At 37.0% G+C, this 27,022-nt stretch overlaps 2 protein-coding genes across 2 annotated transcripts; both read right to left on the bottom strand.

Moving 5' to 3' along the window:
* Window positions 1–265: 265 nt before the first annotated feature.
* Window positions 266–6,883, bottom strand: LOC146139360 (sorbitol dehydrogenase-like). The gene is made up of 8 exons (XM_083391366.1): window positions 6,737–6,883; window positions 6,145–6,178; window positions 5,715–5,879; window positions 4,900–5,056; window positions 4,387–4,571; window positions 3,222–3,400; window positions 2,705–2,826; window positions 266–518 (listed from the first exon to the last, which is right to left on the bottom strand). The coding sequence occupies exons 1-8, from the start codon at window positions 6,803–6,805 to the stop codon at window positions 353–355; spliced, it is 1,077 nt and encodes a 358-aa protein (XP_083247492.1). The 5' UTR covers window positions 6,806–6,883; the 3' UTR covers window positions 266–352.
* Window positions 6,884–7,602: 719 nt separating this feature from the next.
* On the bottom strand, window positions 7,603–26,691 carry LOC146139359 (uncharacterized). The gene is made up of 17 exons (XM_083392409.1): window positions 26,489–26,691; window positions 26,280–26,424; window positions 25,662–25,768; window positions 24,947–25,173; window positions 24,481–24,607; window positions 24,027–24,098; window positions 22,042–23,422; window positions 21,339–21,507; window positions 20,915–21,030; window positions 19,865–20,490; window positions 17,752–17,990; window positions 15,471–15,651; window positions 13,936–14,311; window positions 12,717–12,890; window positions 11,013–11,219; window positions 10,401–10,501; window positions 7,603–7,799 (listed from the first exon to the last, which is right to left on the bottom strand). The coding sequence occupies exons 1-17, from the start codon at window positions 26,538–26,540 to the stop codon at window positions 7,603–7,605; spliced, it is 4,497 nt and encodes a 1,498-aa protein (XP_083248535.1). The 5' UTR covers window positions 26,541–26,691.
* Window positions 26,692–27,022: the final 331 nt, after the last annotated feature.

Here is a 27,022-nt window from a genome sequence, read left to right as displayed (position 1 = left end):
GGTGGCACTATATAAAGACAAATTGTATTGAATATTCGACAAGCTTTCGCCCAACTAGGCTTCATCAGGCCAAAGTAGAAAAAGGATATATTTATACTTTGGCATGATGAAGCACGGTTGTGCAAAAGCTTGTCATGAATTCAAAATAATTCGCCTTTATATAGTGCCACCTGATTATTTTAATGTTTTTTAAAAGTGTTCCGCGATTTTTTTTTTGATTTTGAAAATGGGTTGGAAGCCAAAAAAGTTTGAGAACCACTTCATTACAGCAATTAAAACACATTAGAGCAAGGCGATTACCCTTGAGTGCGTTAAAACACAATAACGAGCACACTTCGGAAAAATCGCCAATTTATGGATTTTGGTCTTCGGGGTCGCATTTCAGCATGACCTTGATCCCTTGTCCGGACCGGGTGACCTTGAAGGCCTCCTCTGTGTCCTCCAGTGGGAAGCGATGCGTGACCAAGGGTTTCACGTTGACTTGGCCCGAGGCCAACATTTGGATGGCGGCCGGGTATCTAGAGATGTTAGATGTACGTATTGGTTTGAAAGAGACACACACGTATGTGTTGAACAACAGTGATCTAGCCATTTCGGAAGCCGCTTTTTGATCAACGATTACGGCTTACGTATCATTAGAGGGGCTCTGGCTCTCTGAGCCTGTGCAGCTCAGTTGTAGAGCGACCGTACCGGTATGGCCGGAGACGTGAGTTCGAACCTACTGCAGACTAGTTGTTTTTTAACCTGCCCTGTTTGCATCATTGATCGACAGATTTGGTGAGTCTGCGATGGCTTTTGGTGTACGCATTGCTTTGATTAGAATCCGTTACAGCGATATTAAAAACAATATTTTTTTTTAGATCCAGAGTTATTCTCTAATTAAAGAGTGTTTTAAAAAAATGTATTTTTGTCTATTCAGCATATTTTATTTAAGGGTGTTATAGATATAGATGTTGGTCTGATGAAAATCCGATACAGCGATATTTGTTGAGTTTAGAAATTATTTTTAGAGTTATTATAACCAAATTAAGAAAAAAATCTAAAAAACGTTTGTTAGTGATTAACTTGTCTCGAGCGTTAATCAGAATACGTTCTCAGTATCTTTGTCATTTCACGATTACCATGTTTAACTTGCTGCCGAGTCGAAAACCCACCACACGTCATAAAGTTTCAAGGGGTCGTCAAATAAAAAGTCTTCAGGAACAAACTCAATCCAAAGTATGTGTTTAAAACGATGTACGAATCAAGTGAACCCATCTCAATTATCCTCACTACATATTAGTTTCCTTAATTATAAGTTTTACATATGTTCTAGGTTTAGCTTTATATAGTGAAGTTTTTTTTTAATTTATTTTTAGTATTATTTTAATGCAAGTGACAGCGAATCATTATTCGTTAAAAATAAGCAAGAACGCATATTATTTTTAGGTTTGGAAACTACTGTACTATACTGTGTGTGCAGTTATGCAAATGAGCTCTCAGTTAATCCTGCAAGAGCAAAAAAATTGCGTCTAGTCGATTTCAGTTGGCCAGAAGTAGAAGGTCTTGAGTTCACCCAGCGCTAGGGTTTACAGGCTATTAGGTCCAAATTTGCTTTGGCTTTAAGAAGATTCACTTAATCGAGTTGTTAACATAATACTTTTTTCAAAAGATAACCTTTTAAGGTAGAAATTGCTGCGTTTAAAAAATCATGGCTGACATGTCAGTGTTGATTTGGTATCGAATAGGCACTGATACCAACCTACTGAAACTAGTACCTATATCAGGGATGGCGAACCACTGTCCCGCGGGTCACAAAGTGAACCGCCACAGATTTTTAATGACCCACTTATTATCTTTCTGGAAATATCAAAATGTTATCAATCATTTTCATGAAAGGATAAATGTAAAAAATCAGTTCTTCGTCTGATAGCCTAGCATACTGTTTAAATCAGGGCTGTCCCATCTGTGGGTCGTGCAAAAGTGTTTTAGGGGTGGCGGTTAAGCAGACATTAACTGCACTTCAACAAATGCAGGCAGAAAACCAGACAGACAACTAAAAGCATTTTGTTTATCGCTGTAAAACATAAAGGGTGGCGATCCTTGGAAATTAAGGGTTCACAGACAGAAAATTTCTATAAGCCCAGGTTAAACCAATAAACCATGCTGAAAAGCTCTTGGTCTGTAATCCAATGAAAAATGCTGCAGCATTTGTAAATATTTAGCTTCTTAATATTTGTGGGAATCCGAAATAAAAAAATTACCAACCCAGACAATAACACTTAAAACGACGCAACAGCAGAGTTTCGCATAAAGCGAGCGGATAATGAAATGTATGACCCACTTGAGCATTTTGTAAGGATTAAGGTCGTGTTCGTGACCCGCGCGATGAAAAGGTTCGCCATCCCTGACCTATACCAACACCTGACTGCGGGTATCGACTCCGATCGGATATTATCGGACCTTCATAATACATACAATAAAATCGAATTACACTAAAACTGCACTAAACATTGACCTACTCAATATCTATATTAGTTGCTTTAATTAAGCTTTACATGTATGTTTTACGTCTAGCCTTATATAGTGAGGTTTTATTTCCTTTTCAAGATGTTTGTTATTATTTTTATTACAAGGAACAACGGATCATTAATCATTAATCGTTAAAAAATGCCAGAAGGTTTATTTCTAAGCTTGCAAACCACTCCACTGTACATTAACTTACGTGTTGCAGTATCTGAACACTCCCCTGATATCCACCTCACGTACTGCGGCGTTCACAATAGGAACGTTAACCATGGCCGGGCCCAGACCTACCAGCAACAGACAGCCTCCCGATTTGGTGGCCTGCAAAAGAGAATAAATTCAAATGTCTGATCTTGGTTTTTCTCGGGTTTTTAAACTTTGAGTTTTACTGTTTATATACATGTCAGCGGATAGAAGAAACCTGCTGTCAATGGTTTTGAATTCCATAAAGATGTTAAATTGCAAATGCAGGCAATGTTTATTAACCTTTTAAAAAAATCCTACTCTAAATCAACTACCTGCATGCTTCATACTTCCACATTACAGTTAAATCCCAAAATACTCGAACCTAAAAAACATTCAATACCTTAAAATGTAGAAAAAATGCTGACAATGGCAAATTCCAAACTTGCAGTACTTTTTACGTTACCCTTGCATTAATTACAAACATTTTCACATAAAACCAATCAGTAATAAGTAATATGTAATAAACGTACATAGATTCCAGTTTGAATTGCCGATTCGGCGCCAGTGCATTCTATAGTTCGATCTGGCATGCATCCCAAGATCTGCTCGACAGTTTTGGCGGTTTCTTGTGCCGACGAACCTCGCTCGATCTTGTGAACAAAGTCGGCTCCCAAAGTCTTGGCCATATCCAGGCGGTTCTCGAACAAGTCTAAATTGCAATTTCGTATTTTAAATAGAGCGAGGGTGGACAAATGGAGACCTATATTTTGGCTCATTTAGCTTGAAGAGTAGTATCCAAAATTCCAAATTCATAGAGGGTTGTTCCTCATTTAAAATTGAAGTATTGTTTTTTTATAGTCGCATATTAACCAGGTTTTCCTACTGTAAAGTAACATTGCATTGTGACTGTTTAATTCATCAAAGTAGAATAATGTTTGGCTGTTTATATCATTATAAGTTGCCTTTACATGACATAAAGAGAAAAGTTTTCAATAGCCTTTTCTACTGTAAGCTTTTTACTTCTATCCATTTAAACAGTTCATGCAGCCAAGAAAACTTTTAGCTGAGTTCTCTTTACCTGGTGGTTATTACACCCAAAGGGGTAATTAAGAATTTTAGATAATTATGGGAGTTACTATTTTTAACACCAAGCAGAAAAAAATCATTATTGTGTTGTTTATACATTATGTCATGGCATGTTATAACTTTGAAATTTTAATTAAAATTAATCAAGTTAGACTAATAAGGCTTTACTTATATAACCTAACAAAGTTTTCAATATTGTGCTTGAAAAATAATTTTTATGGGCCCACAGCCCAGTCTCGCCAACTAGTTTACAGGTCTTCAAACTTTTAAACCTAATATTTGCATATCATAAACATGTTTTGTATTACTCAGTCTAAAGAAGTGATCCTGAAGGTGGGATCTATGAGACGTTTTCAGGTGTTTACACAACATCTTTTTAATTAATTTCCTGAACTATATTAGATGAAGCACGTCCGTCTTATTAATTTGTACCTAGTAGTTGTTGTAGGGAGTTTTCTTTTTTTTTAACTTTACGAGGTTTAATTTTGTTTAAAGAAGCAAAAAGGGGTTTATCAAGTGAAAAAGTTAGACAATTATTCTTTAGGGTGAGGTATTTTTTATAAACAACTACAAGCTTAAATTAAATTCTAACATATAGGAAAAACAGACCTGTAACCACCACTTTGGATGCTCCCATCGCCTTGGCAACAAGTAGTGACACCAATCCGATTGGACCAGCTCCGCAAATCAGAACGTTGTGACCAAGAGTAACCTGTGCTCGACGACACGCATGAATGCCCACGGATAGCGGCTCAATCAATGCACCCTCTTCATAACTCACATTGTCAGGAAGTCTTAAAATATAGAATTCTAAATGTAAAAAGTCAAATTTAAAAGTGTTCATTGTAGTAAGATTTTTTTTTTAACTATTGTAGTAAGATTTTTAAGAACTAAAATATTAAACGAGACAAAAAAACGCTAAAAATGACCCTAAAAAGTTTTTTATTATTGTTTTAGCAGTCATTTTAAGGAAATCTAAATAGGTTTACTAATAATTATCCACATAAAAAAACAAAAACTATATAATATATGTTTGTAAAACAGTAATTTCCCAAAAAAAACATTTGTCTTTGCATGTGATTTACAGGAAATTTATTAAGTTAGTTTTGTAAGTTCACCTACTTGAAACAAAAGTCAGCATTATGAGTGTAGAAGCGTTGCAGGTTGCCGTGGTCAGGTGGAGTAGCACAGAAAAACACATGGCTCAAGTTGTAACGTCCGTCCTTTGCAAACTCGTCCTGTCTCAGAGGGTAACCGGGCTCAATCGCAACACGATCGCCTTAAAAACAACATTGATACATCAGGTCTATGTCAGTAACAAAACAAAAGTTGAATGGCAAACATATCGCAATATTTTGTACCTACTATCTCAAAATTTATTGTAAAAAGTAAGTAAAAAGATTACTGCAAAGAATCTAATAATCAGATATTTTTCTAGAATAACAGAATCTGTGTGAATTGGAATTGTGAATAACAAACGATTCTGGTTGCACCTTAATGATAAAGATTAAACTTAGTACAGAACTTAGTAAACCGAAAAGCAGCTTGTTTAGATGTTAAATACTAAATAAAAAGCAAAGAAGTTAATCAAAAATCAAAGCATTGAGTACACTTGCTTCGCTTTAATAAACTCTTTTTAGACAGACAACTTATCTTTGCTAGACCCTACTTTGGAAACTACTACATACAGTAAAGCTTTCAACACTACTAGACAAACATAAATTTAGTGTGGTTAGAAAAGTGTAATATCCATAAAGAAAGGTTTTTGGAAGCACTTAAACCACACTTTTTTTTTAAATATTGTTGAACCTTAAAACAAAATTCTATTTCATTGATTTCAAAGTTGAAATTTAGAAGTATAAAACATCAAGTTAACTCAAAAAATGTTGTTTTCAAAATTCTGTTTTTTTTAAGAAAACGCTACATGTTGAGTTTACCTGGCTTGAGATGAGTTACATTCTTTCCACATTTTATGACTCGCCCAGCAGCTTCATGACCTATGATCATCGGGTCATTCACGATAAAATCTCCAATTCGACCTTTCAACCAGTAGGAGACATCAGAGCCACAAATCCCGACCGAATGCATTTGGAGTAAGACATCTAAAAAAACATGGCATTTACATTTAATATGATTCAATATTGTTTTCAGAAAAGAGTTTTTAGATTGCTATTTTGGTTTAAACATATCTTACAATTTTCTTAATTTAAGTGGTTAGATGCGAAATCTGTATTACAGCAAAATTATTGTTGTATGAACGATAGCAATGGAATAAAAATGTAGAAAGGCGCGGTCTGATCCTGATGATGTTGTAACTGTTTGATCAGTTCCTAAATAAATGAATTACATTGATTAACAGCAACTTACCATGGTCTCCAGGTTGAACAACTGGTCTGTTTTCCTATACAAAAATAATATATATATTTAAAATAATTAACTCATGGAAGGGAAAAAGACAACTTACATTCGTGCCTTTATTGGCTTATTGTTAGAACCAATTGGACGCTGGTCCACAATCCACTGCTTTACAATGACAAAACTACTTGTCAAATTGCAAGAAATAATGGCGTTGGATTAAAATCCTACCACATTTATTTTAACACTAAAAATATGAGTTGCCAAAGTTTAAATTGCAAAAAAGGCATAAATAATAATACATAATATAAATATGTACCGGTAAAAATAAATGTAATAACAATACTTGACCCTACCACACCCAAACCCTAACCCAAATATTGTCAGTTGATTTAATAATTGTTTGAACGCTGTGAAGGATTCTAGACCAGCGCCAAAATAATAAATATGGGAGAATAAACATATTAATAATACTTCACCCACCCAAACTAAAACACTCACCCTAAAAAATGTTACCAACAGAAACCTCCGGACGAAAATGTGGTAGGATTGTAGACTAGCGCCAACAACTGTTCTATGCCAACATATGTTTAAAGAAACTTACCAGGACAATATCGCATTGTGGAGTTTCTCCACGACGTTTGTAAAGCACCGCACTCAAGTTTTCCGACATAATGATGAATGGTTTCAGAAAGCAAATACGTAGCAATTGAGCTGGTAGTATAACTAGAAGGTTTGCAAATTTGATTGCAGTTTGCAAAAAAACTAACACGTTCCGCACTACAAATTCTAACTAAACCATAGCACTTTGCTGGACTTTCTGCAAATATTGATATACTCTGAAAATTGAACAACGTTGCTTTACTTAATAAACACATATTTTTTAACATAAATCATTTTCACATCAAAGATTTAACTTAAATAAACTGATTTCTTTATTGAATATCGATGTGCTTTTTTCGTACATTATGCTACATGATTCGCAGAGGCTAAAAATAGTATACTACTATTAGGTAAAAATGTCTGCAAACATTAGAGAACTACAATAAGCTTAACCGAAACACAAAAACGAACATGTTTCTCAAACACATTGGTTTAACTTACGCCCCACAGTTTTTATTTTTGTCAAGGAATATAGTAGTGCGGGCATAACACGTAAAAATGGCCACTGCCACCACAGTAGCTAGCGCTTTCCTTATACTTGACATTACAATCGTAAGCGAACTATTTAAAAAAGCAAAAGTCTGCCCAAGATTTTCTATCTAAGTCTGCACTTACAGATTAAAATCAAACGTTCTTTGAACATCCCCAAAAGTACTGAAAAAAAAGTACTGAAAAAACACCAACTAACAAAATTTGAGCAGATTAAGCCAACAGCAAATTTCAAGCTTTCCTGTAACTTAATTGAGTAGGAACCCACAAAACTAGCAAGCTGCAAGCCATAACAATTTTATTATTGCGCCATTTAAGCTAAACGCCGTAGATAGTTTCTGTGATCCATTGATAGTGAGACCACACCCGCGAGTAGATGCCAGGCTGCCTGGGTTTCCCGCACCCCTTACCCCAGCTGACCACCCCGGCCAGGTGGAACCGGTTGTCGCGGCCCCGGCACATCAGGGGACCCCCCGAATCGCCCCAGCACGAGTCAACGCCACCTTGCGGATATCCTGTGGAAAAAATATAAAATTAATGTGGAAAAAATAGCTTTAACAGAAGTTGTCCAATGTGTTGAATGATTTAACTAGTAATACCCCCTTAAGCCAGTCCCTGAACCCACGCAATTAAACGGATACAATTTTGTTGTGCAAAATCGTTGTAAATGATCCTAATGAAAACCAATAAGCTCTGTCGGGATAATTTAATGCGTAGTGTTATTCTTTTGTAACCATTTTTGTAAAATTGCTGCTATCTTAGAATACTAAAGAAATGGGAAAGTAATTTATTGAAAGTTCCAGGAAAAAAAGGTAAAAACTAAATACTAAATTGATGTGGGTTATTTTCTTGTTTTGATTAGTAAAATTAATTTAATTTCGTCAAGTAATTTAAAAACTACAAAAACTAAACAAAAAGTTCTTGATCACGAAAATTTATATTTTCACTTTAGCGGCCCCACCTTGAAAAATACAAAAAATTATTATGTTCCCCGAAATTGAAATCAAAAATCATTTCATTGCGGTTTTAATTTTTGACATGTGAGTAACATGGTGCAAAGCGTAAAAACTATCAACGCTGCTTTGTAGCATTTTGTAGTGCTTTGCTGAGCAAGTTTTCGAAGTCGACTATAAGCGTCAACAATCGAAGCAAATGGACTTTCAACTGTAACTTTGCGACTTAAACGAGGACTATGACCGCCATTAACCAACAGGCGTCGAATTTTCATAGTCCTAAAACATGCGACTGAGCTTGGTAGGCATCATGGCTTAACATGGTGGACTTTTGAATTAACTTCATTGGGTTGATTACATGCAACGCGTATAAGACCCAAAGCTTGGTGGAATTGGACAAGCATTTGGGTCTGGTGCATTACTCGGCAAAATTTTAATTAGAGACGTCCGGTATTATGAGAGCGGATAAATTATTCCAAGTTGTAGTATCGTTATCGTCCTAAGTTAGGTTGTTATTGGTGCGAATGCAATACTAACCTATGTAGTCCTTGAAGTGGTGTTAATAGGTCTAACGCTTTAAGTTTTACATTTTTTCAAAAATTAATTATTTAAACAACATTAACAAATCAATGGTCATGAAGCCTTTTAACGATAAAGCAAAAGTTGTCCTAATATTCTTTATACGCCTAATTTTGTCATTTTGCTTGCAAGACCAAAGTAAAGTCATCACCTGGTGTCGGACAGGAAGGTCGAAACTTTCACCCAAAATATGGGGATCGGTGTTCGGCGGAGGAATAAAATAACTAACTAAAAACTAAAAACTACAGTATCGGAGATTACTAATTTAAAGCGTGGAAACGGGACGCAAGATTAGGTCAAGTGCATTACTCAGTAATAAGGATGGACCCCTTAGGGGTCTGTGAACTAGTTTTAGGGGGTCCGTGAAGGCCAAATTGAAATATTGGTATATATTTAGGAAGTAATCAATTTTTCTAAGGAAAGAGTTTTTTTTTTAATTAAAAATAAAACATTTTTGCACTGAATGTCTCTATTTCTATTTTCTTTTTCACATTTTGTGTACTGAAAACTGCAGATTTCTACAGTCTATTTGTATTGTGACGTCAATTTATGACGTCATTTTATTAAATTTCTTGCTTACCGTGGTCCACGTGAAAGTTTTAGGGGTACGCGGTGAAAAAAGTTTAAGAAACCCTGTGACAAGTGATCTGATTTTTTGAGAAATCGCTACCAAGAATTATATATGTCCAATAATTGACATTTCAACCCGACAACGATAACCGATATTTTAGAAACAAAGTATCGCGATCCGATCCGATAGCAATGACGTCATTACTAAGCTTGAACAAACCAAATAGATCAAAGTAAAACATTTAAATTTATTTTCTCAGGTTATTAGAGGCCAAAATTCCTTTAGCGTGTGAAGAAGTTTAGTTATGATCAGTTGTTAACAGGGCTGCGGAGTCCATTAAAAATAACCCGCGTCCGACTCTGACTCTACAGCCTGTATTCCCCAACTTACGTAAAGAAATAAGGTTGATATTCAGCAATCCACTTCTAGGGGTGTCATATAATTCAGTCCCTCACAATACATGGTTCGAAAATATCCACCATATGCTATTCCACCTTCAAAATTTACAGTTCGCGGCCATATCGGTTTCAAAATTTAAAACTGCGCATGCGCACGTCGGACTCGGGACTCGGGTAGATTTAGGTGGTCTTACTAGAGTCCCGAGTCCCGACTCCGACTCCGCAGCCCTGGTTGTTAACTTACTATTTTTCGATAAATTTACCTTTAAAGGTAGGAAATACGGCTTTAGGTGGTGAATCATGGCTAAAACACATATATTTAATTTAATATCGGATCGGCACCGATACCAATGTCGCCATTACTAAGCTTGAACAAACTAAATAGATCAAATTAAAACATTCAAATTTATTTCTCAGGTTATTAGGCCAAAACACCGACACCACCCTAGTATCGGACAACTACCGACACATACCCACTTGGCATCGGGTATTGGCTGCTCGGATTCGATATGAACCGGCTTCCCTACTCAGTACCCTTAAACTCTTCGTTTGAAGCTACGCAATTTGAAATTGGTGAATAATAGACACCAAGGCACACAAGCAGTTGATACTCACCGGCGCAAATTTCGTGTGGCGACACTTTGCCGATCAGACCTGGCCACGAATTGCACAGAGAGTTCTTTAGGATCGGCAGCCTAGCGTATCGCAGCGGTATCCTGAATAAAACGTTATCAACGTTACGCGTATGGCTTTTGAAGTTTTGGCAGTCAAAAAATGGTTATGCAGGGTCGCCACGAAATTTTATGGAAAATATTCCAGGACTTGAACAAAATTGGAAAATTGTAGGTATGTAAAGACCTAAAATTGGATCGCTTGAAGTTTTTTAAATATAATTCGAAAACAAAACATTGCCAACACAATTTTTTGTTATTGTGTTTTTATGGGAACTTTTACAAAACTTTTCAATACGAAAATCAATCGAAAGACACTTAAAAGCTTGTAAAGATTAAAAATTATTTGTGGCAACCCTGTTATTATAGCCAGGTCAGTAGATCAAGACTTTTACTTAACAAAACAGATGTCCCACGGAAACAGGGTTTGTTACTATCCTTGTAAAAACTTTGAGCGTTTCATGCAGCAAACCACGCATGCTAGCAGAAAAAGCACCACTTTAACACGGTTTAAATCGAAAAAGTTAAACAACAAGTTAAAGCAGCAAATCCAGACCTGAAATCGGCCACGGAACGTCCAGGTGCAAGGCCCTGCTGGCCCCAGCCGGCGATGACGCAGATGGCGCCGACCCGGGCGTCCTGGGCGGGCAGGCATGCCGGTTTGGCCGTCGGGGAGAAGTGGATCCGTCTTGTGACCTTGATCAGGGCAAGGTCAGCCACCGGTATTTCGTTGGGCCCGTCGTCGCTGTCGGTTCGGTTGTAACTACAGCAGTGTTGTGAGTAACTTATTAGTGTTGTAAATAAGTTAACAAAGTTTTTTGCATATTTTAACGTTAGAAGGCAAAGTGTGCTATAGGCATGATTTACATAAAGTTGCAGATTGTCAGGTTAAGTTTTAAAATCTAACGCGGTGGTCAACTGGTTAGATCAGTGGTTCCTAACCGGCGTGCCGTGGCACTCTGTGGTGCCATTTTTAACGATCAAGGGTGCCGAGAGATATTTCAAATTACTTAGGATTCCATTTTTTGCTATATTAATAAGCTTTCTTGATACATTTGTTGTGTGCGATAAAAGTGCCAAAAGTTGTTTTTTCAACCTCATTGTCGTTTATTTTAACGTTATAGTTATCCACTCAGCAAAAATACGACTAACGGTCCGGCGATTTTTTTTATAATTCTGTAAGGTGCCGCAAGACAAAAAAGTTGAAAACCATTGGGTTAGATAAACAGCAGAATAGCCTAGCAAAGCTAGCCATTCCGGTCATACACTTTTTCGCTGTTATTGATCAGGAATTGAGGTCGATATTTATCTTGCAAGGGTAAAGAAGATTTTCAATACAAACATTCAGTGCAACACTAGTTGGATAATTTTTTTCAATTTAATATCGCTGTCGGTACGGTTGTAGCTGGCCGTGTAAAGTTTTGTGAACATTTTAACGTTAGAAGGCACACTGTGCGTAGCGTACGCATGAGGAAAGGCACAACGAACATGGTACATAATAATCTATGAACGGTTACATACAGTTGGAAGTTAAATTTTAAGGTCCAACATTGTGATGATCTGGTTGGATAAACAGCAGAAAAGTCTAGCAAAGCTAATACTCACTTTGAAGTGTCTGACCTGAATTACTAGCTTTATTAGACTATTGTGCTGTTACTAACCAGGAATTTAGAGAGATATTTATCTTGTAAGCGTCAAGGCGATTTCCAATATCAAATATGCAGTAAAACACTGGTCGGGTATAATTTGTTTTAAATTTTGCTTTGAATAACAGAAACTGTTTCGTACGAATAGTTAAAAAAACGATTCGGGTTCTCACCAAGTGATTTGGATCTACCCGAAGAAACCGATAAGACAGAAGTATAACGAAGAAACCGAAAATCGTTTAGATGTTTTAATGATTGTATTTCTACGGATTTTAATTGATGTGGCTTTATTAGGTTAAAGGAATTGGGGCTTTGCATCACTTGCTAGAACATTGGTTTTTGGTTTTGGTTTTTTATTTGCCGCTTTATATTTTGTTGTCTTAGATACTTTTGAAAAAATGCTCACATATAGGAGTGTCTCAGCGCAGATGTTAAAAATGCCAAGCGTCATGCTAATTGCTTGTAAAAAAGAAAATTCAACTTTTAAGATTGTAAATATTTAATTTTCAGTAATTCTCTTATCCAAGAAACCCACAATCCTCAAAACTCAAGGGACTACTTTGAAATCTTAATTAACAAAACGAGGCAATTTTTTGCCAAAGCACAGGACTCACCGTGGATTGATGACAACCCTCTCGATCTTGTAGGTTTGTGAGTCGCCAGTGGCCACAGTAACGTAATGGCGTCCCACCAAGACGCTGAACCTGCTCAGTTTGGGTGAGAATTTGCTCCAGTCCTTCAAAAGCAGGTTAGCTGGTACAAAGCAATGAGCGGCACTTATTATCCACCTGAAAGGGATTTTCGTAAGGGTCGCGTTAAACTTGAAAACCTTAACCCAGTGGTTCTTAACCAGGGTACCGCGGTTGGTGTGCCATTTCAAATGCTTAAGGGTGCTGATAGGTATTTCAGAATTTTTAAGAACCTGATTTTTGCTCAATTGGTAAGCTTCTTTATACAACTATCAATGTACGATTGGAGAACATTTTATCAAATTATATTTTCCCACATGTTTTAGGTTGATTGTGTGGTTCCAGTTCCATTTATAGTGACATTTCAGTGAAATACTTAAAGAACATTCCAGTCTGGCCGCTGAAAATCTATTTAGTATTTTTGAAGGGTGCCGTAAGCCATAAAAGGTTGAGAATCATTAAAATAAGGTATAGTTAGGAATGACCGATACTTGACATTTTACCAATAGCGATAGAAACTTTGGATGAAAAGTATCGCGATTCGAACCAATACCAAAGACGTCAATACTAAGCTACAATAACCAAAATAAATGAAACCGGAAGGCAATTTTTCTAGGTTTTTAGGCCAAAATTTGCTTCAGCGTTAAAAAGATTTGCCTCCAATTGTTAACCCATACTATTTTTTTAGTAAATTTTCCATTTTAAGGTAGAATCTCTGCTATGCGATCGTAATCATGGCTAAAATTCCGATCGGTACCGATACCACAGCCCTAGTATCGGACGAGTACCGATACCACAGCCCTAGTATCGGACGAGTACCGATACCACAGCCCTAGTATCGGACGAGTACCGATACCACAGCCCTAGTATCGGACGAGTACCGATACCACAGCCCTAGTATCGGACGAGTACCGATACCACAGCCCTAGTATCGGACGAGTACCGATACCACAGCCCTAGTATCGGACGAGTACCGATACCACAGCTCTAGTATCGGACAAGTACCGATACCACAGCCCTAGTATCGGACGAGTACCGATACCACAGCCCTAGTATCGGTATAAACTTTATTCAAAGCACTCTGCAGAATCAGATTACAATTTAACTTAAAAAAAAACGTTAAAAAAATTGAAAAAAACGCCACCTGTCGCTAAGAATTGTTCCTCCGCACGTAGCGCCCTCGATGTAAACCACCCAGGGCCAGCTGTTGGGCAGGGCGGTCACCCCTCCCACGATCCGGGCCTGGGCCGGTCCGGACACGGACCAGGGGGCCACCTCGGCCAGGCCGCAGGCGGCGTTCCTAGGTGAGGCCACCTCTGAGGCAGGGACGAAGCGAACCACGAGGGAAAAGCCTTTTCCGGTCGAAGTGAGTCTTTGTTCTTTTGGAAGAGTCGAGAAATGGAGAAAGGCTCGACTGTGGTTTACCCTGATCACTGGCGGTTCGTCGTAGATTCCGCAGAATACCTGGCTTTCCTTCTGGGTGGCGTTGGGTCCGATGCGCAGTGAGTCTTCGGCGCAACCTGGGTGGAACAAAGAAAAAGGGACTTTAGCAGAGTTGTACCTGAACATAGTTCCTTCCTTTTACAGATTTTTGTCGCCGAGGCTTGAATACTAAGCGTAAATATGCCAGCAAAAATTTGGCGACACAATTCTCTTCAGTGAACTTTTCTTAACAATTGGTCTATAAGACACTTAACACCCTTTCATTTATTTGGACTATATATAACAACATTATCAGTTGTTATGTGTCTGTAAATTCTGTATTAAAACCAACTGAAAATTGCTATGCAGCTAAAGCTTAAGTAACACAATCTAAGCTACCTCGCAAAATCTTTTTTGCTTTTGGCGTACCCCGAAAAGCTAATTTCGGCGAAGAAATCATTATTTTTTTATTTTAACGCAACGAGATTTATTGGTTATTTACAACCTACTAAAACCTTAAATAGCCATTAGGGCTTTCGGATAACATTGGATTAAAGCCGATACCCCATGCCAAGTGTTAGGTATTGATCCGATACTATTGGTGCCGGCCTGATACGAAGCTAATTGAGCATTTCAGCCATTGTTTGTGTTCTAACTGAGCGTTATTTAAAACACTTTTAAAGGCATATTTTTTAACACAGCATATTAACAAACAAGTAACTACGATTTGTATCGCCAAAGCATTTTGATTTTTCTGAACAACTCGGCAAGCATTACGTTTGCACGTTACAATTTGAATAATTTTATATGTTTGATCACAATAATGACGTCATTTGGTACGGTATTTTTGCCAAAATATTGGGAATCGGTATCGGGGATTTCCAATCGCCGTTCTCAAATGCGCACGGAACAACAGGGTTGCCACAAAATTTTATGTGCAAAGAAAAACTACAAAGACCATAAAATTCTTGGATCGTTAGACGTTTTTTGAAGAAAATTCGGAAAAAAATTAAACGCCACGGCAAACATTAAATATATATTTTTTTTAATTGCTTTTTAAAAGGAATTTTTAAACACACAACTTTAGATAGGCATAAAATAAATTCAAGGACAATTTAAACGATTTCGGAAAAACAGAGGTTTTGTAAACACTTTTCAATGTGTAAATAAACTCAAATACATTCAAAGATTTTTAAAGATTTCAAGGACTTCGTCGCCACCATAAACAAGGTAATCAAGCAGCAAGACAAAGCTTACCTGCAGAGTGAGGGATCCGCAGCGCTTTAAACTGAATCTCGATCCAGTATCCTTTGCTGGGCGCCTCAACTGTCCAGTTGCAAGACAACCCGGCCTCGTATCGCTCGGGGAATCCCGGGGAATTGACCAGCGCCCCATTTCCGGTCACCTTGCCCCCGCATCCGGCGATGACTGTCTTTACCTGGAGATTTTTGATAGTGTTGTAGTTTTGGTAGTGCTTGTTGACGTAGTATGGCCGTTAGGTACAAAAGGGATGACGAATGATAATATCGGATCATTGCCAATATCAGGTGTTAGTATCACTGCAGGTCGCATAGCAGGGTGTTATTGATGCCAATCTAACGCCAAAATCATTTCACTTCAGTCAAGGTGCAATGCAAGATACACACAGATATGTGTTAAACAACTGTGATTCAGCCCTTTGGAAGCTACTTTTAGATCAACGATTACGGCTTACGTATCATTAGTACACCGAAGGCTATCGCAGACTCACCGAATCTGTTAATCACTAATGCAAGCAAGGCAGGCTACAAAAAACAGCTACTCTATAGTGAGGTTCGAACTCACGACCTCCGGCCATACAGGGGCGTCGCTTTACCAACTGAGCTACACGGGCTCAAAGGTGAGCGAGTCGAGAAACAACCAGGACGCCATTGCTTTCTACATGTCCAGTGCCATACATTATTATAAAGTACCATATTATCTTTTCAATGATTTACACACACAATATGTGTTTATTAACAACTGTGACCAGCCCCTCTAAAACTACTTTTTGATCAACGATTACGGCTTACATACAATACGTAGCAAAGTACATCGAAAATCATCGCATACTATGTCAGGTAGTATCGGTACTCGTCCGATACTAGGATGGTATAGGTACCGATTCGATGCCAAATTAATTTCAGCATTTCAGTCAAGGTTCAATGAAAGATAAACACACATATGTGTTTATTAACAACTGTGATCTAGCCCCTCTGAAGATGTTTTTTGCCGAACGATTACGGCTTATGTATCATTAAAACACCGAAAGTCAAAGCAGTCTCACCAATTCTGTCAATGATGTAAGCAAGGCAGGCTGGAAAACAACTAGGCTGCAGTGAGGTTCGAACTCACGACCTCCGGCGATACAGGGGCCGTCGCTTTACCAATTAGGCTGCACAGGCTCAGATGGGAGAGAGTCGAGAAACAACCATACGCCAATGCTTGGTATATTCTGTTAGTACATGCAACTTCATTTGAAGAGGATCTACAGAACCATATTATCATTAAACGAAAGATACACACACATATGTGTTTATTAACAACTGTGATCTAGCCCATCTGAAGCTATTTTTTGATCAAAGATTACAGCTTACGTATCATTAGTACACCGAAAGCCATCGCAGACTATATCAGGTCAGGTAGTATCGGTACTCGTCCAATTATAGAGTTGTATTGGTGCCGATTAGATGCAAAATTAATTTACGCATTCAAGTTAAGGTTTTCAATCTAACTGAGCGTTTGAAGACAAAACATATTACCAATAAACGTAATTACAATTCCCAACGCCAAAGCAATGTTTAATAACAGATATAACCTTACGTTTGTACGTATTCAGTTTATCAAATTTGCTTATTTAAACATAGTGATGACATTACTTGGTATGGGGTTCGGACTGCGTTTGCCTAAAATATAGGGGGTCGGTTTCGCTATAAAATACGAAGTATGGTAAACCCTAAAAATACGAAACTAAATAATTCTTGTCCGAAAATAAAACAACTTTAATCGGATCTGGAAGCAGTGTTAAGTGTTAACAAACAAACTGAGTCTTTTGAGCTTATTTTTAAGTGGTCGTCTATCCGGAGCTGGACCGAAGCGTGCATATTGCCTTTTTCATGTTGCAATGTTTTACGCGTATAACAGCGTGTTGCCTGTTACGCTAGGCCAGGGGTGTCCAACATGAGGCACGCCTAATAAAATCCTAATAAAAAACGGCTCGCAAGCCCCCAAAACGTACAACCAAATGTCAAAAAAGCTTAATTTTGTTATACAGCCAATTGTCATTGTTTATTCACAATACAAAACAATCCCAGAAATTGCGACAACAAACAATTACTTCTGATATTATAACATTATACTGTTTTATTTTTTGTATAAAAAGCGCTTTTAGTATTAGACAAAAAATAATGATAACCTTTGGCACGGGAAGAAGTTATAAGATAAAAATTGGCACGTCGGCATGTTTGAGTTGGACACCGCGGCGCTAGGCACATTCACACATTCACACATTCCAAATCACCTGCAGCTTGAAGCCTCTTCGCTGCAATGAATAGTCGCTTTTGAATGTGATAAGCAGCGATGTGTCGACGGTGTGGGATCGGCCGGTTTGTGAACCGCACAGTCGATCCAGGTCCCTTATAACCTCCACCTTACCGCTGCTGGAGTTGTAGCGAGCCTCTTGGATCAGAACGAAGTCAAGACGACAGGTGTCGTGCCTCTCAAGGTACATGTCAATCAGGTCGACACGGAGGCGGCTGCCTGAGGGGGAACGTAAGCAGATTTGCTTAGCTGTTTTGTTTCTTAAGCAAAAAATATGAAAATTACCCTGATAAGACTACGCCAGGCAACTAAAAGCGATAAATGATAACAAATACACAAAAAATGGAACCAAATGTTTTTGCGGCATTTGACTTTTCGCTTACCGAAAGAGTTTATTGTAATAAAAAGTTTTCGCCCAAACAAATTTATAATTACACAAATGACCCAGTTGAATTTTAAAACTATTAGTGGATACAGGTACAGCCAGTGGTTCTTAGCCTTTTAATACTTTAAGTTGCACCTAAATACAAGAGTTACAAGTTCAGCAAAGCGAGCGCGATTTTTTGTAAGAAAACCAGAATTTTCTGGAACTGTTTGCATTTTTATTACACACAGTAGGCATCATATTTGCATATAAAGTACTGTGGGACTCCACGGCACACCGGTTTAAGGGCGCTGGGTTGAGTCATCGATTTTAGGGGGAGTATTCTGTACTTTTAACAAAAAGTTTACTCGTTTTACTGCGGCACTCTCTAAACACACAACTTAGGCGGCACATAAAATAAGTTGAAAGACTGTTTAGGGTTTTTCAAAGACTTTTTAATAGACAAATTTATTAAAAGACTTTTAAAGGTTTAAAGACTTAATAGCGATCCTCCACGAAGTCTCAGACATGTCATAAAAACAACGTTAAACCATTAGAATTAAATTGTACGATTATAAACAATACCTGAACTAAAAATAAAAAAACGTAACATATAGCACAGGGTGGTCCAAAGTTGACAGCATCGCGGGCCACAATATTTCATGCATATTTATTGCGAGCAACAAACATAAGGTTACAGGAGCGGATCAACCATTTTTGTTTGATCAAAAAAAAAAAATGACGTCACAAAGTATCGTCAAAGACCAAAAAAAAAAAAAGACTTATAACTTCCAGAAGCATGCTGCATTAGTCCGACTTGTGCGCAAATGAAATGGAGTATTATTGATACTGGGAAATATGGTGCCCGCGAAGCGCGAAAAATTTGGGTATTTGACAAAACTTTTAATTTAGAAGACTGCTTTTTATAAGCTTGGAATGTTCGCGGAAACCGTACGTATCTTAGTAAAGTTTTAAGAGCGATGTTGCATACTACACAATCGCTAAATTACAAAGACGTTATCGTTCCGCGCAAAAATGTATTAACCAGATAAATTTGGGTAAAATTGAATCTTAGATAGGATCCGAGCGTTAGCTTAAAGTCACATGAAAACCTTTAAAACAATGCTTTTCCGCAGCGTGATATATTTTATCGTTTTTTTCATTAATAGTAATTTATACAGGGTCATACGTTTTATGTAATGTTCATATCAAAAAGACGAAAAACAATGCGCAAATATAACATATAATTTTGCAAAACATCCATTTTACAAAGTTACATGTAGGACGCACTGCGGCTTTTCCTAAACCGGTCTAACACTTACAAAATGTAAGCGTTCTTGCCACCCCTTGGGTCCGAATTTTGTGAGCGATAGGAAACTGGTTTATTTAACGATATAACAGAAAAATGTAATCATACACAAACAATTGCAGTATGCTTACTGTTCGTTGGCCACTTAGATTTCTTTAAATAAACCCTCAAAGGTATTACAAATAATTCATTACAATAATTCAACAGTGCTCGCGGGCCTGGGTTTGGACCACCCTGATATAGCAGGTAATTTGTTATTTGTACAAAAAAAAATGAAAAATAGCAATTTTATCAAAAAAAAATAAAATCTAAAGAGAACACTTCATTTCAACACAAGTAATTTGTCTAACAGTCTAGTCAAGTCAAGTCATTTGTCCGAAAGACTTCATCGATATTAGACGGGAGAAAACGGGAGCATACCTTCCTGTTCCTGCAGAGCGGGTGGCAAGTGAACGAACCACCTACAGTGGGCGTTGGGCGGATATGCATCGCTGTAACCTGGCGACACGATATGTGCTGGAGCGACGACGTCAATCAGCGAGCCGTTCTTGCAACTCTTCGAGAGGGAATTAGTCGAAATTCCGCCAGCTCCTGAGCTCGCATTTCCCGCAGAAGTTGACGAAATACCTCCTCCAATATTGGCTTCAACAGGCGGAGGCGGTGTTTCTTGCGTGATAGCGAAAACACGAAAGCTCTGCGGCGAGCGAAACTCACTTTCATAGCTGTTAAATGATAGCGCCGTATGACCGGGTCGCTGGCCGTACGCGCCTACGTAAAGCTGCGTGGTTCCGTTTACGCGTCCATCGGATCCGTAAAGGTAAAACGTCATCCGCCAGCCATCCGTGCACGGGTTTTCCGATACTGAATACACAGTGGCTAGGCGGCCCACCGGCGGGTTTATGAGCTTAAAGCAGAAGTACAGGAGCTTCTGGAAACCGGGTTCGAACCCCGAGAACAGCTGAAATGTAGAGACAAGGTTTGGGGAGATTTTTCGCTTCGACCAGATCGGCTCCGTGGGTGGGGGGTCAATGCTTTCGCGAATATATCTGCGAAAAAAAAACGCAAAGTTTTTTTATGGCGTTTCGAAGGTCGCTTTATTATTCGGAATACTTCAGTTTTCATAATTTTTTAGAATTTTTTTTTCCTAATTTCTAAAAACAAGTGGTTTCCATGATTTTAGAATACTCACTTTAAGTGCATATATTTTAGAAAACATTGTTCTACATATTTTCGTAATAGAAAAACACTATTTTTTATATTTAAATCTTTAGTTTTGAACTATAGAAAGCATTCATTTTCATTAAAATTCGGTTTTACATGTGTAGTTTTATAAAGCACTCAATTTACACGTTTATTTTAACTCTTATAGAATCCTTAACAATTTGAATGTTGGTAATACGTTGAAAGCACTTGACCGTGAAACTAGACAGTGTTTAACAATCAAAAATCTGTGTATTATGTTCATTATACCTCTGAAATACTATTCCATTCTGTAGAGTCGAATATACTGTAATTGTTACAAGTTCTTCAGCAATCATTCCATCTTTTCTCCTCCGATTACAGCAATAAAGTGTTTCACATGATTGCTATAAAACGTTGCTTTTTCAGATAACAGTTAAACACTTAGTTTACCTACGCTATAAGTGATACACTTAAGTCTTTTACATATTTATATCTATATTTTTCAGTTTAGATCAGAATCAGATGGGTAAAAAAGCCAGCCAGGAAACATTGAAATGTTTGTGAATAACATTACTTACCGGGAAAATTTTCCAAAGATTTTCACAGTGTGATTTTTATTTAAACATTGATATCAAAGTGTGTCAGGTGTTTAAAACTATATGAAACACAAAGTAATTAAACATGAAATCAGGTATATGTTTGCCATGCTTACATCTAGACATGAATTAGTTAGGCCCCAGGTTGGTGCACCAAAGTAAGGGTTGTGCCTTTGACAGGCCTGTCCGTCTTTATACCCAATTTGCACCCAGTCATTAAACTCATCCAGGATTGGCATAAATACACTTCCATCCTTTATACCATAGAATGGACGGTTTTCGTACCTGCATAAAATTAGTCCAGCAAATAATAGACTGTAAAGAGTTTATGGTATTAACTCACATCTCATTTTGTTGTTTTTCAATTGTTTTTTTTTAATTTAAATTTAAAAAGATTGTTTAGATCATTTCATTAACACGGCCTCATTGCAGATAAGGCAATGTTTTTTTTTAATACATTTTAAAATTGTTAGGAACAACAAATTAAAAAAGAAATTGCTTTTCAGGTGTAAACGAAGTATAAAGTGACGTTTCGGCAGCAGATACCAGCTGACCTCATCAGGGTTAATAATTAAAACGAGAATGCGTTAGCCAGTTTATATACTAAAAAGTAAAAAGACTATAGATAAAAATAATTAAAAAATCTAGACGTCGCTAAAGTATGCGATAACTGAGTCATCCAGTACACAACTGCACCAACGACCAAACGTCGGTTTATACTCGTTTACACCAGAAGAGCTATTTCTATCTATAGTTAACCAAAGCATTAAACTTCAAATTTTATGATGAACTTTCTAGAATACGCATAGAAAAAAATACCTGCAAATATCATTGTGAAAACACAAATCCATTCCGATAGATTGACATTGGCTTTGGGCACTTAACCATGTTGTTTGGTTGTCATTATTTACAAGAACGGTCAAATTAGATGGCGGTTCCAACATTTCATACGTCAACCTAAACCTGTCCGCTCTGGCAGTGCTAATGACCTCAACGACAATTACATTGTCAATGGTGGAAAATGTTGGTGGTTTGTTAAAGCCACAAAAGTGGCCGTAGTCCACCCAATTCGGCGTATTCCTGCGCCCAGTCGGGGAATGCAGCCACAGCTCACTTTTCGGGCAGTCTTGCTGGTGATTGAACAACACGTTTCCGTGACTCGACCTGAATCTTTCGTTGGTGGAAATGGTCTGAAAATAGCTGTGGCTTGGGCCGGCGATCTGCAATGAGAGCTTGGTGATGTTAATACGGATTGTGTGGTGTTTTGGGGCTATGATCCGCCATTTGCATTTTCGCCTGGTGTTGTTTTTACCGTCGTGTTGCTTTGCCGAATACGTAATCACTCCATTTGGAGACGACAGCTTTAGAATTTTTTGGCACGGATCATTGACCGTTTTTGTGGCAAATGTCACATTTAAAGCGCCAACCAAAATATGTGGAGAACTCGAGTTCTCACTTGCGTTAAACCGATTCCCAAGTGCAACTTTGGAAATCAAATTTTCGTCTTTTTTAAAAAGCAAGGATATGTTTGTGAGAGTCGTATTGGAAGCAAACGCATAAAACTCAAGACGGAAAGTTTCATTGCAATGTTTAGTGCTTATTGAATACAGCTTGGTCCTCCAGCCTTGCTGTGTGATGTAAGGTTTGGAACAAAAATAAATTGGGGTGTTGTAGTCCAACGCACTGTAGTGGGACATTAGAGTAAAAGAACCCAAGTCACTGGACTGTCGCGATCCCGGCAACCACAAAATGTCCTCGTCTTGCAGGTCTAACTTTGAAAATGTGGGCGACAAAGAAAAGCGGTGCCACGTTGTTCGTTCGAAAGTGGCAGAAAATACGTAAACTTTAAGTGGTTTTGGCACCGGTAGTGTTCTGTTCTCTGGTTTGCAACACATTATTTTCCCCTTGTTTCTAACTTGGTTTGGACTTAAACCGGGTCCATACAGAGTGGTGACCCTTGAACACTGCTGATTGACCAGTGGTCCAACATACACCCATTCATCAAATTCATCACCTACAGGAACCCAATGTGCAGACGCTCTGGGTAAGTAATGCGTTAAAAATCTCTGTTTTGAATGGTCTGAAGGTTGCATGTTACACAGGTCCTCAGAATTGCAGAGCTCCATGTATTTTGAACTGCAGTTTGAAATGGCCGACTTCCATGTTACAGATTCTCCCGAATCCAGCATCCGAATTTTCACTAAAACACATTTTTTCATAAGTACAACATAAAATCATCGAGCTATCCCACAGTGTTGTAATGACTTAAGTCGATGACTTGAGTTAAATGCACTTAAGTCACTGTTTTCAAATGACTCCACTTGACTTGTGGTTTTGAAAAAATGACTTGACATGGACTTAAGTCAATAAGTCCAATGACAGATTAAAATTAAGGGTTTTCATTCAATCTTTTATTATAACTTTGAACTATTTATATTATACGATTGCTACTTGTTTTTTGTTATTGAGTTTTTGCTCATAATCCAAGCAGTTTACCAATTTTAAACGTTTATCATTTTATTTTTATCACTGTTTCGACTTGCTCTAATATTGACTTGACTGGGACTTGAGCAACCGATAACTCGGACTGGGGCACAACTTTTTATTTTCAGAAAAGACTTGAACTTAAGTTATTTTACAAATGACTTGATCGGGACTCAGGTCATTTTGAAATGACTAGTTTCGAACACTGCTAACCCATACAGTTTCAATGTAAACTGAGCCAAATAATTAAAAAAAATTTAAAGCATGCATTTTACACCACATGTTAATAGTAAATATCAGGAACATATCAAACAACTTACAGTTTTTCAAGTTAAGTTGGCACCCTGGGTAATAATATGCTTCAGGACCAATGCATCTCACAGAAGTGAAACCTGAAAGAAGATATAAAAATAGTCCTTGATTTGTAGGAATCGGTTTAATTAAAACGAGGCATTTTTTTAAAAGCTAAGCAAAAAATAATCTGGCATATATCAAAAAGCAAAATAGACCAATTGAAAAACAAACAAACAAGTAATTTCTTATGAAAAAGTATTTTCCCTAAAAATAAAGCATATTGTTTAAATAGGTAATTTTTTTGCATGGAGCAAAGCTATTGTTGTTTTACGGTTGGAAAAAAATATGTAAAATAAGTTCTAATGAAGTGTCCACCTCTAAATCCTCTTTTCTGTCTTTTCAATCTTTTCAACAAAACTTGAAATTACACTAATTGCAGGCCAAGTTTTGTTTTACTTATAAAATGAGGACTAAACCTACATCTATTTTGTTGCAACACAACGCATTTGTAGTTTTTGTTTGATACGGGATGCCCAGGACACCAAGGCCATCCTGAAGATTGACCTATTCCCCAGGTTTCTCCTTGTCTCCACGTAAAAGATGAAGTCTTTTAAAATAAAAACATATATTATTTTTGTAAATTAAGGGATGATCAACATAATCATTAAAAGCAAGTCTGCCACATCAATAGAATTTTTTTTTGCTTGGATTTACACAGACCTTTAGTTTCTACTGTACTACTCCCAATATAAATAGTTACAAGTTATTGCTATTTGAAATGGACAATGACAGTAAGTGATCTGAAATACTAATATTAACAATATGAAATATATTAAATAAACTAATACATTTGGGCAAAAAGATTTTTTAGGCTTTTTGATTTTTATCAAAGAACTATTTTGTTTACTTTAATAGCAAAAAAAAGAAACAAAAAACAAAGCAAAACCTTTTGTCTTCTTTTTCCTGACACAATAACAGGAAAACAAGTCAATTCTTTCAAAAATGTCACTTCATTGGAAGACAGCAATGTACTCAAACGACTTGAACTTGAGGCCCGCTTGCATAGATTTAATGCAGCTGACTTATTGTGTACTTCCATGGGAAGAACGGCTTGACAGGTGCCATTAAAGTGGTAAAACCCTGGCACCTCACATTTTCTATAGATTGTTGTGTCTGCAAATTAAACAAAATAAAACAGTATGTGTATGTTGATAGAAAACATATTAAAATGCATAAACACTTGTGCAAATGAATTTAATAAAGAGTTACGTTTGTTAGTGTGAGTTTGTTAACCAGTTAAAGCAGGGGTTCTCAAAGTTTTTTTAACTTGTGGCACACAATAAAAATCTTAAATATTTCGTGGCACACTTTTAGCAGAACAACATTAGAGTAATTTTACAATCGCCTTTAACACACGACAAACTTTATGTAAATGTCTCAATATTATTCATTTGTAATGGATAGTGCGCATTTAAGTCTAAAATGCTTGGGTAACTTATTTTCCAAACTTACAAAAAGTTTTGCATCACACAGTTGAAGAATCACTGATTTAAAGTATTATGCTGAGTTATAACTGTTGCTTACAAGATATATAAGCAATTGTTTTAAAATGTAAATCTCTCCAGTAAAATTAGCAAAAGATATTTGTGATTGTGACATACCTACACATTTTGATGAAAAGCAATAGTCCCACTGAGTATTGTTGGTAAAACACCATGGCATAACTTTGGAAAATCCATCTGGGTTTCTGCATTTGTTTGCCCAAGTACTAAAATCAGAATAAGATTTAAGTAAATGAGAAAAAGAAAAGCTTTATGTTTGACAAAGTTTTATGTTTGACAAAGTTAACTCAATTCACAAAATAATTTTCAGTTAAAAAGAGCTCCAATCTAGATTCCACAGAAATAAAAATATTTACTAACAAAATTGGCGCTGGTCTAAAATTTTACCACATTTTATACATTAACAATATTCGGATTAGGTTGGGTCAAGTATTATTATCATATTTATTTATTCTCCCATATTTATTTCTTGCAATTATAATTTAGACAACTTGCTTTTTTACTGGAAAAAAAAGGTAGTAGGATTCCAAATCAGTACGAAAAATGTATTGCTGTATAACATAGAATAAATATGAAGGCCATACAAATAGGCCTATTTTTCTGCATTTGTAATATATAAGACATATTATCATCAATTTAGTGATCTAGATCAAGTTGGGTGGCGATTTAGTAGCATAGACCACCTTTGAACTAGACAATAGAATCCAAATTGCAAACCTTATGTCAGTTCCATGAGGCACGTCACTTTGAGTCCAAAACCTGCAATCTTTTCCAGTAAAAGTTGTATTTAAATCACCAAGGTAATTATGACTGCATCGTTTCACACATCTTTGGGTTTCATCGTAAAATTCATCATAAAGCGCTGATAAAATAGGAAAATATTTTGTTAGCAACAAAAAATAGATTGACATACAAAGCCAGTTTACCTGCAGAGCACGATGATATACAAAACACCACAAAAAACAATACAACACTCATACTGGTGTGTCAAACAGGCTGAACATTTCCACTATAGGTACTTCACTACTTAGGCTGACCTTCTTTCTAATGATATTTAAGTTTTCAGCTTAAGGCAATTTTGGTTAAATTCCACTTGTACACTATAACCTTAGCGCTAATCACATGGCTTTGGCAGACAAATACGCCGGTAAGAAAATTGCCTGAAGCAAAATAAATCCAGCTGACTCAGACTGAGTTTCTTCCAGGAATTTGCCAATGACAAAACAACTGAAGAAAACAATTTTACACAGCGGCAGATTTGTGGTAATCTAATAATGTAGAACATTAAAAATAACATGCATTTAAAACGAGTTTTTTTCTTCAAATATTAGAGTTATATCAAAAAGGTTCGTTTATTTGCAACGTTTTTTAAACAAAGTGGAAATAAAATAGTTTCACACAATAGGGTAAAGTCCCTATTTGGTTAATCTGCGTTTCGACGTTTGTTTGCGCTAATTGTT

This window comes from Ascidiella aspersa, chromosome 6 (genome assembly GCF_963924565.1).
Source record: "Ascidiella aspersa chromosome 6, kaAscAspe10.2, whole genome shotgun sequence".
In the NCBI taxonomy this organism is placed as follows: Eukaryota; Metazoa; Chordata; class Ascidiacea; order Phlebobranchia; family Ascidiidae; genus Ascidiella; species Ascidiella aspersa.
This window is presented reverse-complemented; position numbering and strand designations above follow the sequence as displayed.